Genomic DNA, 14,298 nt, shown 5'->3' with positions numbered 1-14,298 from the left:
TTTTAGTTGTAGCGTTTGGATAAATGCTTTCATTGTTACCTGCAACAGCCTGAGTGATGTGTGATTGTCACAGGTTGGCCCGGAGCTCATCACTCGGTAGACATCTGCGAGGGTCTGGAGGAGTGGTCTGGAGGTCGGGACGCTTTCCACCCATCTGACACGGAAGAGGAGGTTTTGGTGCAACTGGTGAGAGCAAATGCAGCCACATTAGATACACTGCAATAAAACACGAACAAAAGTATGACACAGAATATTTTAAACTGTGTGGACCTTGAATTAATGACTAAGGAGAAATCTGGACTGTGGGGCTGGACCAGTTGGGAACCACTGTGTTAGTGCATGTGTGGATCTCACTGGGCAGCTCATTGCTGCTGCTTTGCACTACGCTCATACAGCAGTTAACGCTTACATCGGAATAGCATGAATGCAGAGGTGTAGCTCCAACCGTCATTAGCTCTGTCAGCACTGTTGTCATTGTTTAGCACTGTTTATGGAGTACGGCTCAGTCCCCTCCATGTCCAGACAAATAATACACTCTGAATTTTGCATAGAGCCTCCATTGAAGGTGATTTACAAAGGGGGGGGGGGGGGGGGGATTTGATTTTTCCCTAACCAATCAGTGACGTCATTAGTATCCATGCCTAGGGGGTGCTGAAAACAAGCGAGCATTGCCTGTTTAAAATGTCTCCGTCGTTGTGCACGCCCAGCTGCATCGCCGTTAAATCCAATTTAGCAGCTTCCTTAATTTGGTCCTCCATTAACACGAGTAGTGGCGAAATACCTCGATAGCATTGTTAATGTGGTCTGTCGGATCTGTAGTGGTTGCCATTGTTGCTATCCTCACCAGTTACCCACCAGCGTACAGCTTGACATCAGCGTGGTGCTGATTGGCTAAACGCTAGACCCGCCCCCACCCCCAGCATTCATTGGTCCGTCCATTGTTTGGACGAGATAAATTGCAAATTCATTGCAGTATGCCAGACCAGAGATGCAAGCCTACTCAGTTGAGTGGGCGGGGTCTATGGTCTGGAACCAGGCTACTTATTCAGAGTTCTGTCTCACACAGGCTCCGCCCTCTACTGGACTCTTTGGGTAATACTCCTCTAATCAAATGCATAAACATAGTCAGCCAATCAGGACGTGCCTACCTGAATACGTGCAGACTGACCCGACAGTATATAAGAAGGTATCAGACATCCTTCTTCTCTTTGCAATCTTTCTCTTCAATGATTTGCATATTCCTAACTTTGGATTTATTTTTTTGTTACAGGGGCAATAGTCAGTGATAAACAGGCAAAGACATCAGACGTCTTCTTTCATTTGACAGTCCTGAAGAATTAGATAATGCTCATGTGTAGGGCTGGGCAATATGACCAATATATATTACTGCAATATTTTTAGGCTATATCGCGACACACAATATATTTACGATACACATAGTACCAAACTGCTAAAGAAATGGAACATAATGTAATGTAACATAAAGCACTGCTGTGATAAAGTTAAACAAAAATGTACTGTTATAATAAATCTCAATAAAGTAATATTATAATAAATTGAATCAACACAGAACCACTGGTGTTTTCTTTTGATCAACAGTTAGATGTTAGCAGTTATCAGATGGTTAAACCGTTACAGCGATGCCCTCATGTTTTTCTATTATTTGTCTGTTTTAATTCTATTCTAATTCCTCTTTGATATTTTGTGCTTTATTACCTTTATTTTGAAGAACTTTGTAACTTTAGCTTTGAGAAGTTCTGTATCAAGTCTTCAGTATATAAATAAATCTTTACTTACTTTGTTCCTGACAGTTTTCCTTTTGTGTTAGTCTCCAGGCAGATACAGGGCTTTGGCTGACTGTCTTCAAAATGGACCAGACAGCATCACCATCAAATGTGGAGACGTGATTCAACTGCAGTGTGAAGACAACAAGGGCCGCTGGTGAGTCTTCCGCCTGTCAACACACATGATGTGAAGTGAACCTGTCAGTCAGGGTGATTTAGTGATCAGCCAAACTATCCTATATGTGGCAGGGCACAACATTTGACAAAAGTAGCTTTATGGTGTGTTTTCGAGCTAGAAACTGAAGCCCTGCTTAGGTAAATGCCCAAAAATGTAAAAGCAAATGTAAAGCTCAACCTGGTAAGAAGTTTATTTATCCAATTTCTCTCCCCGCTTTTGTTTTCATCCTTTCCTGACTCTTTATCCTTCAGGCTGGTGAAAAACCTGAGTCGGCGACAGGAGGGCTTCATAGCTGCTGCCAGCCTGCAGCTGATTCTAGGAGACAGCAGTCGAGGACACTCCTCCAGGCTAGGGGGTAAAGAAAATACCTAGACTTCCAAAATGACAATAGAATGTTGAGCCATAGTGTTTCTTTACTTTGATTTCCTTTTTAAAAGCCTGTATATTTTCTTGTAGACGCAGGAAACCTGAAGGCCAGGAAGCTCAGCTCCCCGTAGAGAAGAAAGCACAGACTGTGAATCTAATACTTCCCCGTGGATGATGAGCAGACAGAAGGAACAGGTTGAGCCATAGCTGTTTCGTGACTGATCAGCCACCCACTCCTCCCTCCCCGGTGACTTTTTTTTCTCCAGCACAGATCAATCATAAAAGAGAAAAAAGTGGGAATATAGGGACCTGATTTTCCTCCAGGTCATGATTGATGATCTACTAGGACTGTGTTTTCTGAAAGTGACGGCTCAGGAACTGTTTAGCCCTCTTGGACAATCAACAACCGATGCAAGGACTCTGATTGGCGTTCTTCTTTTTTGATTGGTGAGGAGAATCTTCCATCTGTAACACACATAAAGTCGCGATGTGAGGCCGCTGCTGCAGCAGGTCATCGTTACACAATCTGTGGAAACATTTTTCAACCTTCATTCCAGCTAGTATTCAAGACTCTGGTTTCTCCAAATGTGTGTTCCTGTTTGTCTAGTGTGTGCTGGATGGATGGCCCAGGATTTGCCTGAAACATTTCTTAAAGCAAAGACTTTTGTACATACACAGTATCATTTTTAACATTTATTGTACGTCAGTGTTTCATCTTTGTTAGTTGACGTTTTTTCCATTGAACGACTTTATTGTATTTTTCTTACATTTCATTCCTCCAGGCACCACTCTTCTGTAAAGTCTACGAGTTAGAATGCCAAAATGTGCCATGCCATAATGCCTTTTTTATTCCCTGCTCTTTTAGAGTCTCCCGTATGTACTGTTTGCAAAATCAAATACTCTGTTATTGCTTTAACCTGACCTCACAAATATTCAACAGGCACTTTAATAAGGTGGATGGACAGGAGAGACAAAGAAACCCCCACCTATTGTCTACTGAATGTGTGCTTTCCTTGCTGCTTTACCTCTCTTACTGTGTAGCTCCTCTTATTCATGCTGTTGTTTCCTTTGTTTATCCTTGAATGTATGATGTGTTAGGGAGGCAGGGGAGACATACCCCCTGCATGCAGGCAGCAGTTGACATGTCAGTGATGGTAATGTAAGACACTGGCGGACATGAAGATTGATGGCAGTGTATTCCTCGGTGTGTGCCTCAGAGTGCAGCATACAGAAGGAAGAAGTAGGCAGAGTGAAAGAAAGGCAGGCAGAGAGCAATAGAGAGGGGGAGATTATGCTCCATGTACCGCTCCATCACAGAGGCAGATTGTTTCCTCCTCACCATTACAGCTCAGTTAATCTCGGGCTCCCCATTAAAAGGGATCATACAGCCAACATGAAATACACCCTCTGTGTCGAACGCTTAATTAAATATTGATTGCAGACTTATATAAATTTACCACATCAAATCGAGGCCGCGGTCGGAGGGCTGCCTTTGATTCGCTGTGTTTGATATGGAAATGAGTCAAGAAAGCAGCAGGGGCTGCTCTGCACTACACATTTCCTATGTTGTTAATTTATTTATTTTGCTGTCATGTTGTTCCTTCATATTGTGAGGTATGTGCGCAGCTCCCAATGAAATTACATCTCCATATATTTATGGGAGCTATGCTACAGTGCACATTAAAAACCCCCATTTTATTTCTCTTTTAGCTTAAATGACAAAAATCAGATGGTTCCTTTGTCACTTTAATCCAAAATGCTGCAGATTTTGCACAGATTTTCCAGGTTGGAAAACAAAAATAAACTGCTTGAAATATTAAGTATCCTGATGAGCCAAGTAGCCTGAGCTTGTTGCTGAATGTTTCTTTATGATAAAAATGCATGGCAACTGAACACTGAGCAGGTTTGTATTGCCCGACCGTCACTGTTCTAAACTGGCTTGTTTTTGTACAGCTTCAGTTCTGCAAAAAAAATAAACTATTTATTGCAATAATTGTTTTGGTAATTTAAATAATTCAGTTCTTGTTTTAACATGGTGATCACCTAAACGCTAAGGCTGCTCTTTTTCATGCACCCTGATTTAATCTATTGGTTCTGTATTCTTGTTTTAATGGAAGCCAACTGAAATAATAAAACTGTGCAGACTTTTCTCTTTTCTGTGAGTTTTTGGTCACATTTGAAGCCTGGATTTCCAAAGATCCTTTTTTTATACTACTGAGTACCACTATTACCACTTGTAAAACATTTATTTACCAGCAGATGGGAGTGATGTGTTTTGATTAGGGTGTCTGCAGGTCTTCAAATGTCTGAAATTTGAATATATAAACTTTAGACCTTAAAACTGAATAAACTGTCTTTAATTTGAATTTGCGAGGTCTTAAATACCATAACAATTTAATTTTAGATATCCATTTAAACTGCTTTGACCTGCCTATGTTTGCTGCTTCCTCTGCAAGCCACTTTGCAACCCACCTCCACCCCAGCTCCTCCTTTCCATGTTGTGTCTGACTTATCAATGTCATTTCTGTTTGTCATTGATGTTGACTCTGTTCTGAAGGGCAGGGAGGTTTGCTCTCTCTGCCTGAGGCTTTCCTCATTTGCACACGGAAGGGTAGAGAGGTGTGCTCTCCCTGCCTTCAGCTTTCAGTGTAAACTCATGGAAGGCTAGAGAGGTTTGCTCTCTCTGCCTTAGGCTTTTCTCATTTGCACGCGGAAGGGCAGGGAGGTGTGCCTTCTTTGCCTTAGGCTTTCCATTTAGGCACATGGAAGGGCAGGGAGGTTTGCTCTCCCTGTCCTAGGCTTTCCTCATTTGCACGTGGAAGGGCAGAGAGGTGCGCTTTCTTTGCCTTAGACTTTCCATATAGGTGCATGAAAGGCCAGGGAGGTTTGCTTCCCCTGCCTTAGGCTTTCCTTGTTTGCATGTGGAAGAGCAGATAGGTGTGCTCTCTCCGCTTTAGGCTTTTCACTTAGGTGCGTGGAAGAGGCTTACTGTGTAGGTCTGAGGAAAGGCAGAGAGACCGAAGAACAGAGCCATACCGCCAAATATAATACTGCAAATTGAAATTTTTTTTAACTGAAGTGTTCCTGACTGAAATACATTCACGTAACTCTCTCTAATAACTATATTCCTACATTAAAACTACCTCAGCATGGGCCAAAAATATATACTACTTACCTTTAAACTAAACCCACAATGCTTAAAAAGAAATTTAAGTGTCTGATACCTGCAGACACCCTGGTTTTGATGTAACTGTTCACAGTCAGTACACTGTTGATGTGATGTGAATTTGATGTGATTTATTTCTTATTATTTGGTTAATACAGTACAAAAGGACATATCAAATCATGAAAGTATCCCCTCATATCCTGTGAAGTTAAGAGTATCAAACAATAAAAGGAACATTTGTATACCATTTATATTCTTAAAATCTATAACCTTTAAGTTTCAGGGTCAGGTTCTTCCACATCAAGTGCCAGCCTGTGTTTAGTTAATCCCATAATATGGTTTATCCAGCGGTAATAAAGGGACAGCCGTGTGTACACACCATATTTCCCCTGCTTTGCACATTCTTCCCCCCAGCTCACAATGCCCGTAAGGAACCAAGTGTCATGAAATTTGTTTGCGTGAGGACCTCCACTGTCCCCCTGACAGGCATCTTTGGCCTCGTCATAGTATCCTGCGCAAAACATGAAGGGAGTGATCCTTGAACTGCTGCTCCGCTTACACTCTGTCCGATCTGTGAAGGGAACCTCCACCTTCTGCAAAGAGTTGGCCGTGAATCCAAGGAAGCGCGTTCGGCCCCAGCCGCTGACCGTGGCTGGGGAGGAGTCCTTCACTCGGGCGTCAGTGAAAGCCATGGGCCCGATGCAGATGGGTCGGACTCTTGCAGAGAAAGTGATGGCGCTCTTTAAGTACAGCAAGGCGATGTCGTGGTTGTACAAGCTCACAGTGCTGTTGTAACGTGGGTGTATGTGCTGCTCCAACACCTCATAATCCTGCTCAGTGTCCTCGTGGAGGTAGATGTTATGGTCCCCTGCAGGCAGAGATATGAGATACAGATATCACTCATTCAATGTCCTCATTTACTCTACAATATAACACATGCAGTGTTTCTCTCCAAGCAGATGGCAAACAGTGGGATAAACTACATGACATCAAGAGTGATTGCATTCATTGTGGCAGTGAACCTTACCTACTCTGACAAAGAAGGAGCCTTGTGCTTCCACCAGGCAATGAGCAGCAGTGATAACCCACCGTTCACTGAGAATGGAGCCCCCACAGAATAACTGACCACTGGGACGTGCTATCAAGGCTACCTAAATAAAAAAGGAAGAGATGAACACTCTGCAGCTCCTGTTTTTGCTCGCTCATGTATTTCCTGTAACAAAGCCTTACATGCATTAATGCTTGTACTGTCATACAATACCTGCCATGGGATCTCTCCTGGCAATACCACCTCGCCACCTACAATGCGTTTAAAAGGCCTGGGTAGCTCATCACTGGGGACCTCAGCCTCACGGTTCATCCACAGGGGCAGTTTCTTAATGGAGTGGTACTCTACGGGGATATTTGTGGTAGGAAAAAGCATGGGGGTACTGGCTGGAGTCGAGGAAGAGGTTGTAGTAGTGTTGCTGGTCAGGGAGGTGGTGTTATGCTGGCTTGCATTCCCATGGCCGAACAGAGACCTTCTTAATCCTAAGCTCACCTCTGTCAGGGCAGTTATGCCACATGGAAATTCAGCTGGTGATGTGAGAAAAGAGGAGTCACAATGTGGAATTTAAGAGTCATTATCATGATATTAAACAGAGAATACAATAAAGACAGTGATACCTTGTGCTTCACAGTTAACTCCATCCTCTATCAGCTTGTAGCCTCTTGCACAGGAGCATTTTGCTCCAAAGGTTCCCATTGATTCACAGAAGTGCATACAGTCTCCGTTGTTCAAATCACACCTTCTGGCTACAACTGAGGAGAATGGAAACACAATATCAATGAAAACCCATCATCTTATTGCATTTATACGATAACACATCATTGCTTTTATTTCCATGTTAAAGGTTGTTTTGGGGGGAAGTTTTTCCTTATCCGCTGCGAGGGTCCTAAGAACAGTGGGATGTCGTATGCTGTAAAGCCCTCTGAGGCAAACTGTGATTTGTGATACTGGGCTTTATAAATAAAATTGATTGATTGCTATACAGTATGAACTCTCTTACGTTTTGTTTTATGAGTGCCAAACATGTTTTGTGTGAATATTGATTGTATTTTTATACAGAATGAGGACTGTGGATTTTGTCCCTCATGACTTACATTGGAAGAGCATTAGGAAAGGATCTCTTGGTGGTAAGTGTGGACGAGAGGAGTGACAAGCATCACGTGTTTCAGGATACTGTTTAACTAATAGGACTGTGACTTCATTTTATGACATACTATACAATGATCATTTTTAGAGCATTTATGTGACATACTATACTATGACTTTTTTTCATGGTTTTAGACAACGTACTATACTATGACTGTTTTGTTATGATTTTGGACGACATACTATACTATGACTTTTTTTCATGGTTTTTCACAACATACTATACTATGATGTTTTTTCATGATTTTGGACGACATACTATACTATGACTTTTTTTCATGATTTTGGATGACATGCTATACTATGACTTTTTTTCATGGTTTTAGACGACATACTATACTATGACTTTTTTTCATGATTGTGGACGACATACTATACTATGACTTTTTTCATGATTGTGGACGACATAATATACTATGACTTTTTTTCATGATTTTGGACGACATACTATACTATGACTTTTTTTCATGGTTTTAGACGACATACTATACTATGACTTTTTTCATGATTGTGGACGACATAATATACTATGACTTTTTTCATGATTGTGGACGACATAATATACTATGACTTTTTTTCATGATTTTGGACGACATACTATACTATGACTTTTTTTCATGATTTTGGACGACATACTATACTATGACTTTTTTTCATGGTTTTAGACGACATACTATACTATGACTTTTTTTCATGGTTTTAGACGACATACTATACTATGACTTTTTTCATGATTGTGGACGACATAATATACTATGACTTTTTTTCATGATTTTGGAAGACATACTATACTATGACTTTTTTCCCTGGTTTTAGACGACATACTGTACTATGACCGTTTTGTGATGATTTTGGAAGACATACTATACTATGACTTTTTTCATGATTTTGGAGGACATACTATACTATTACTTTTTTCATGATTTTAGACGACATACTATACTATGACTTTTTTCATGGCTTTAGACGACATACTATACTATGACTTTAAGCCTTTAATTGATAGGACAGACAAGTGTGAAAGGGGGAGAGAGAGAGAGGGAGTGACATGCAGCAAAGGGCCACAGGCTGGATTCGAACCCGGACCGCTGCGGCAACAGCCTTGTACATGGGGCGCCTGCTCTACCACCAAGCCACCGACGCCCCTATACTATGACTTTTTTCATGGTTTTAGACGACATACTGTACTATGACTGTTTTGTGATGATTTTGGAAGACATACTATACTATGACTTTGTTTTTGATGATTTTAGACGACATAGTATACTATGACTTTTTTTTCATTATTTTGGACAACATACTATACTATGACTGTTTTTTGATGATTTTAGACGACATACTATACTATGACTTTTTTTTTCATGATTTTGGACAACATGCTATACTGTGACTTTTTTTGATGATTTTAGACGACATACTATACTATGATTTTTTTTAACAATTTTGACAGACATACTATATCATGATTATTTTCAGTGATTTTAGACGACATACTATACAATGACTATTTTTCATGACATACTACTCTAGGATCTTTTTTATGACATTCTTATAGCATAATACTATACTATGAACATTTTTACGATATTCTTATGACATACTATACTATGATCATTTTCATGAAATTTTTCAAGGACATTTTTATAACATATTATACTATGATTTTTTTTCTCCATATATTTAGGACATGCAATAGTTTGATCATTTGTATGACATACTATACTATGATCATTTAAATGACATACTTATGACATACTATATTATGATCATTTAATGGCACTCTGATGACATACTATACTAGGATAATTTTTATGACATTCTTATGGCATACTATACTATGATCATTTTTATGACATTTTTTGACACCATACAATGGTATTTTTTTATGACATTTTTAGGACATACTATAGTATGATCATTTTGATGAGACTTCTGTGACATACTATACTATGATCATTTTTATGACACTTTTATGACATTCTTATGGCATACTATACTATGATCATTTTTCTGACACTTTTTTGACACCATACTATGGTATTTTTTCATGACATTTTTAGGACATACTATAGTATGATCATTTTGATGACACTTTTACGACATACTATACTATGATCATTTTCATGAAATTTTTTAGGACATTTTGATAACATACTATACTATGATTTTTTTTCTCCATATATTTAGGACATGCAATAGTTTGATCATTTGTATGACATACTATACTATGATCATTTAAATGACATACTTATGACATACTATATTATGATCATTTAATGGCACTCTGATGACATACTATACTAGGATAATTTTCATGACATTCTTATGGTATACTATACTATGATCATTTTTATGACACTTTTTTGACACCATATTATGGTATTTTTTCATGACATTTTTAGGACATACTATAGTATGATCATTTTGATGACACTTTTATGACATACTATACTATGATCATTTTTATGACTTTTTTTGACACCATACTATGGTATTTTTTCATGACATTTTTAGGACATACTGTAGTATGATCATTTTTATGACACTTTTATGACATACTATACTACGATCTTTTTTTTTTATGACATTGTTATGACACACTGTACTATAATCATTTTTATGATATTCTTATGACATACTTAACTATGATCATTTTTATGACACTTTTATGACATAGCATGCTATGATCATTTTCATGACATTTTATGACATACTATACTATGATCATTTTTATGACACTTTTATGACATACTGTACTATGATAATTTTTTGTGACATTTTTATGACATGCTATACTATGATCTTTTTTTTATGACATTTTTATGACATGCTATACTATGATCATTTAAATGATGAAACAGTTTTGTAATGAATTTTTTAGGACATGCAATACTTTGATCGTTTTTATGACATACTATAGTATGATCATTTAAATGACATTCTTATGACATACTATACGATGATCATTTTATGACATTCTAATGGCATACTATACTATGATCATGTTTGTAACATTTTTATGACATACTATACTATGATCATTTTTATGACATTCTTATGGCATACTATACTGTGACATTTTTTATGACATTTTAATGACATACTGTACTATGATCATTTTCATGACGTTTTATGACATACTATACTATGACATTTTTATGACATACTATACTATGATCATTTTTATGACATAATATACTTTGTCATTTTTTAGGACATTTTTATGACAATTTATACTATGAGCTTTTTTTTAAAAGAAATTTTTCATTACACAGCATACTATGACTTTTTGGGGGGAATTTTTTATAATATTTATAATATTTTTTGTTTGTTTTAGAATATTTTTAATAAAATCCTACACTGTGATGTTTTTATGACTATGACTTTCTATGACATACTATACTATGAATTTTCATTAGGACATTTACTGTGACTTTTTAAGGACAGACTATACTATGATTTGTACTGTGTAATTAATGTATGAGTCACTACTCACAGAGAGGGCACTTTGGCTGCTGTTTTTAGAATATCCAAAAAGACAGACAATCTTATTTTAGGATCTAAAACCAGATTGATGCTTGATTCAAGCCTTGATTTGATTTAGAAACAGAAGAAGGGAAAAAAAGGTCTGTGGCTGTTTATCCTTTGAGACTGAGATCTGATCAGATCTGATCTTGTATCCTCAGAAACGTTGGATCATGTAACACAAAAATCTAATTTCTTTTGATTGCATTTTAAAATCGAGCCACAGGACTTTTCACTTACCGATTTCACAGTTCCTGCCAGTGAAACCAGACAGACATGCACAGGTGTAGAAGCCAAGGTGGTCATTGCATGTCCCCTGGTTCAGACATGGGTTTGATTTACACTGATCGCCATCTGTAGAAATCAAGACACAGTATCTTCAGTTACTTAATTTTGTATAATACTCTAATAAAACAAGGTTTACTCAGAGAACAAAGTAGAAACATCTTTCCATAACAGCAGGTCTATTACAAGATAGAGTGTGTACTCTGGAAGCACAGGTCTGATTCAGAGAGAAAATTACAACAACAAACACATTAAACAAACAAAGACAAAGTCACCACTGCAACGTACCTACAATTCTGTTTGTGCTGGGAGAAATCTGTCATTAAGAATGTTTCTTACCTACATATCTTGCCCAGAACTCCATCTACAATACAGAGTAAAGTCTCTGCTGAGTACAGCCAGCAAAAAACAAGAATACGTATAAGATAAAATAAACAAGATAAATAAATAAATACCCACTGTATTTCTGTCATCCTCAAAGATCTCCCTGGCCTCTTCCAGGTCACATACTTCCTCTACACACTCTCTCTCCATGTCGCCTTCCAGCACCTCCTCAAAAAAAGTGTTGTAGCGCTTTTGTCTCCGCAGAATGCTGTCGGCCATCTGACTGGACAGAAACACTGTGCCTGAGGCTGGAGCTGGGGCTAGAGTGAGCAAAGGGAAAATACAGTCAGTGTTTAGGCAACCATCTTCGTCTTATAGGTTACAGCAACAAATACATAAAGAGATATTCTTTTTTACAGAAATAAAGTAAATACAAAGGACAATCCTCCACCCGCCGCTTGTGCTTACAGCTTTAAAACTAAGACTGCATAACTGAAAAATGCTTCAGGTCAGATTTGAATTATATATGAGCATCATAAAGACATGAAATACCTCCATAGCTCAGCTGAAAGTCCAAAAGCAGCAAACATAAAAAAGGCAAAGAAACTAGTTCCATTCCAAAAAGCTCTGGTATCCCGACACTAAAACACTGGACCATCACTCCAAAGTACAGAGCTCTGTTTGCTCATGTACACTCACAATTAGTTGCACAATTACTGTGTCTGAAAACATCAGTGTGTCAACACCCACGTGTTCTGAAAGAGTTGTGTGTTGGTTATTTGTAAATTGTGAAACTGTGAGGATATCAGAATAGACTAATACCTTTTTTCTTTTCCAAGAACAAGGCTCACAGAACGGTCCCCCGACAAGTTAACGAAAAGTCTGTCTGTTACTACAGCAGCTTCTCACCTCTGGACCCAGGCCTGTTTTCATGCTCCAGCTCCTACTGAGTTCAGCTAAGGTTACCAATGTTAACATCGGAAAAGACCTCATAATATGCCCAGTTTTCTGTCCTAGATGCACTTCATTTATTTCATTACAAAGGTAACCAATAACCAAACATATAAATTATTTATTTTTAGTTACAACAACTGGACTGTGTGTTTATATTAAGAACTCAAGCTTGTACCAATGTAAAGCTTTTCAAAGCATTATAATCAAGGAAATGTGACTTAACATACACAAAAAACACATTTTGTTGCCTTATTTGTGATTTTTAAGTATTTTATTACAATATTCAAAAGAAAAGATATTTCAACATATTGACCAAACTATATTCCTTGATATTTCTCTTTCTTTGAATCCACACTCTACCTATAGTAACGTAAGTTTTTTACATTAATACTAATATACTTCATTGTAAGTGCTGAAGATGTGCTTCTCTGTGGCTGTGGACAGCTGTGCCTTCAAATATTCCTCATTGTGAATTTTTGGGATCCGTGCTGATGTCTTGATAGTTTGACTGGATTTGAAATACCCTGATAATATTTGTGGAATAAACCTAAATCCTTAAGTTCACTGAAGTCATGCCTTCCACAATAATAATGATAATTCCAGCTTTTCTTTACCTCTTCCATGCTGAGATAAAATGCACAGAGGGAGTAGGTTTCATTTCAACACTAGGGGGAGGACACATATGAAACTGGGTGTTTAGCATGGGGTCAGATCAGTCTCATAATGAATGAACTCACGCAGGATTTCTCACGAATACACATGCTCTGGTTCACAGTTGTATTTCAGACTCACTAATGCACACGATCTGTTTCGCAAATGCACACACTCTGGTTCACAAATAAAAAATTTCATGCAAACTTGTAATATAAATTTGGAAATGCACACGATCTGCTTCACAAATATTATTTTCAGGCACACTTGTAATATCAATTCACAGATCATACGAATCGCTGAATGTGCATTTACAAACTGCTTCTCATTTGTGAACCTCTCTACATTTGTGAGAGAAATCTGTGTGGTGAATTTTGAGACTCCCCTGACGTTGCAGTCAACGAACGTCACCATTGGCTGATAAATCTGTCAATCAAATTTATGATTCTGATTGACAGATCCATCAGTTAATCAGGTGTGTTCACTTTCAGCCAATTGTATGGCTCCTTACATAGGGTGTATTCATAGTTTATGTTCATTCAAACATGTTACTTGGCTAAGCAGAACGCTTCAACTCATTATAATTCAATAACATTGCATGATTTACAACGAGAGGATAATAAGATAAATGTGTTACTTACAGGTTGAGATTGATCCATGTCTCTTTCACCGTTTCAGTCTAGCGCGTCTTGTTTGAACACTGCAAACAGTAGCTCAGTAGCTCTGCGATTGGCTTAAAAGTGTGGCGAAAATGTAAGGAGCCATACGATTGGCTGAAAGCGAACACACCTGATTAACTGATGAATCTGTCAATCAGAATCATAAAATTGATTGACAGATTTATCAGCCAATGGTGACGTTCGTTGGAGTC

General features: G+C 38.2%; 2 protein-coding genes across 7 annotated transcripts in view; one reads left to right on the top strand and one right to left on the bottom strand.

Annotated features, from left to right (window-relative positions):
* mcf2a (MCF.2 cell line derived transforming sequence a) overlaps window positions 1-4,574 on the top strand; it is a 35,552-nt gene extending 30,978 nt beyond the window's left edge. For 2 of the 6 annotated variants that reach the window (XM_049585027.1, XM_049585026.1), the window contains 4 exons: window positions 74-186; window positions 1,829-1,941; window positions 2,214-2,317; window positions 2,419-4,574. In XM_049585027.1, the coding sequence (XP_049440984.1) occupies window positions 74-186; window positions 1,829-1,941; window positions 2,214-2,317; window positions 2,419-2,459 (371 nt within the window). In that variant the 3' untranslated portion in view covers window positions 2,460-4,574. Of the gene's footprint in view, window positions 1-73; window positions 187-1,066; window positions 1,770-1,828; window positions 1,942-2,213; window positions 2,318-2,418 lie in introns of those variants that run through there. The other 4 variants (XM_049585030.1, XM_049585028.1, XM_049585032.1 and 1 more) reach the window with 3 other exon arrangements.
* Window positions 4,575-5,615: 1,041 nt separating this feature from the next.
* f9a (coagulation factor IXa) lies at window positions 5,616-12,524 on the bottom strand. Its single transcript, XM_049586729.1, has 8 exons — window positions 12,375-12,524; window positions 11,958-12,142; window positions 11,838-11,862; window positions 11,454-11,567; window positions 7,160-7,294; window positions 6,756-7,069; window positions 6,522-6,645; window positions 5,616-6,362 (listed from the first exon to the last, which is right to left on the bottom strand). The coding sequence occupies exons 1-8, from the start codon at window positions 12,478-12,480 to the stop codon at window positions 5,767-5,769; spliced, it is 1,599 nt and encodes a 532-aa protein (XP_049442686.1). The 5' UTR covers window positions 12,481-12,524; the 3' UTR covers window positions 5,616-5,766.
* Between the last annotated feature and the right edge of the window lie 1,774 nt (window positions 12,525-14,298).

Source organism: Epinephelus fuscoguttatus, linkage group LG9 (assembly GCF_011397635.1).
Source record: "Epinephelus fuscoguttatus linkage group LG9, E.fuscoguttatus.final_Chr_v1".
Taxonomy (NCBI): domain Eukaryota; kingdom Metazoa; phylum Chordata; class Actinopteri; order Perciformes; family Serranidae; genus Epinephelus; species Epinephelus fuscoguttatus.
The sequence above is the reverse complement of the archived record's forward strand: the minus strand, read 5'-3'. Positions and strand labels throughout refer to the sequence as shown.

Coding starts and splice junctions, on each gene's coding strand:
- f9a (XM_049586729.1), bottom strand. CDS start 12,480: ATGGTCCAGTGTTTTAGTGTCGGGATACCAGAGCTTTTTGGAATGGAA. Junction 6,646..6,755: donor CAGGAGAGATCCCATGGCAG/GTATTGTATGAC, acceptor TTTTTTATTTAG/GTAGCCTTGATAGCACGTCC. Junction 6,363..6,521: donor CTCCTTCTTTGTCAGAGTAG/GTAAGGTTCACT, acceptor CTCTGCCTGCAG/GGGACCATAACATCTACCTC.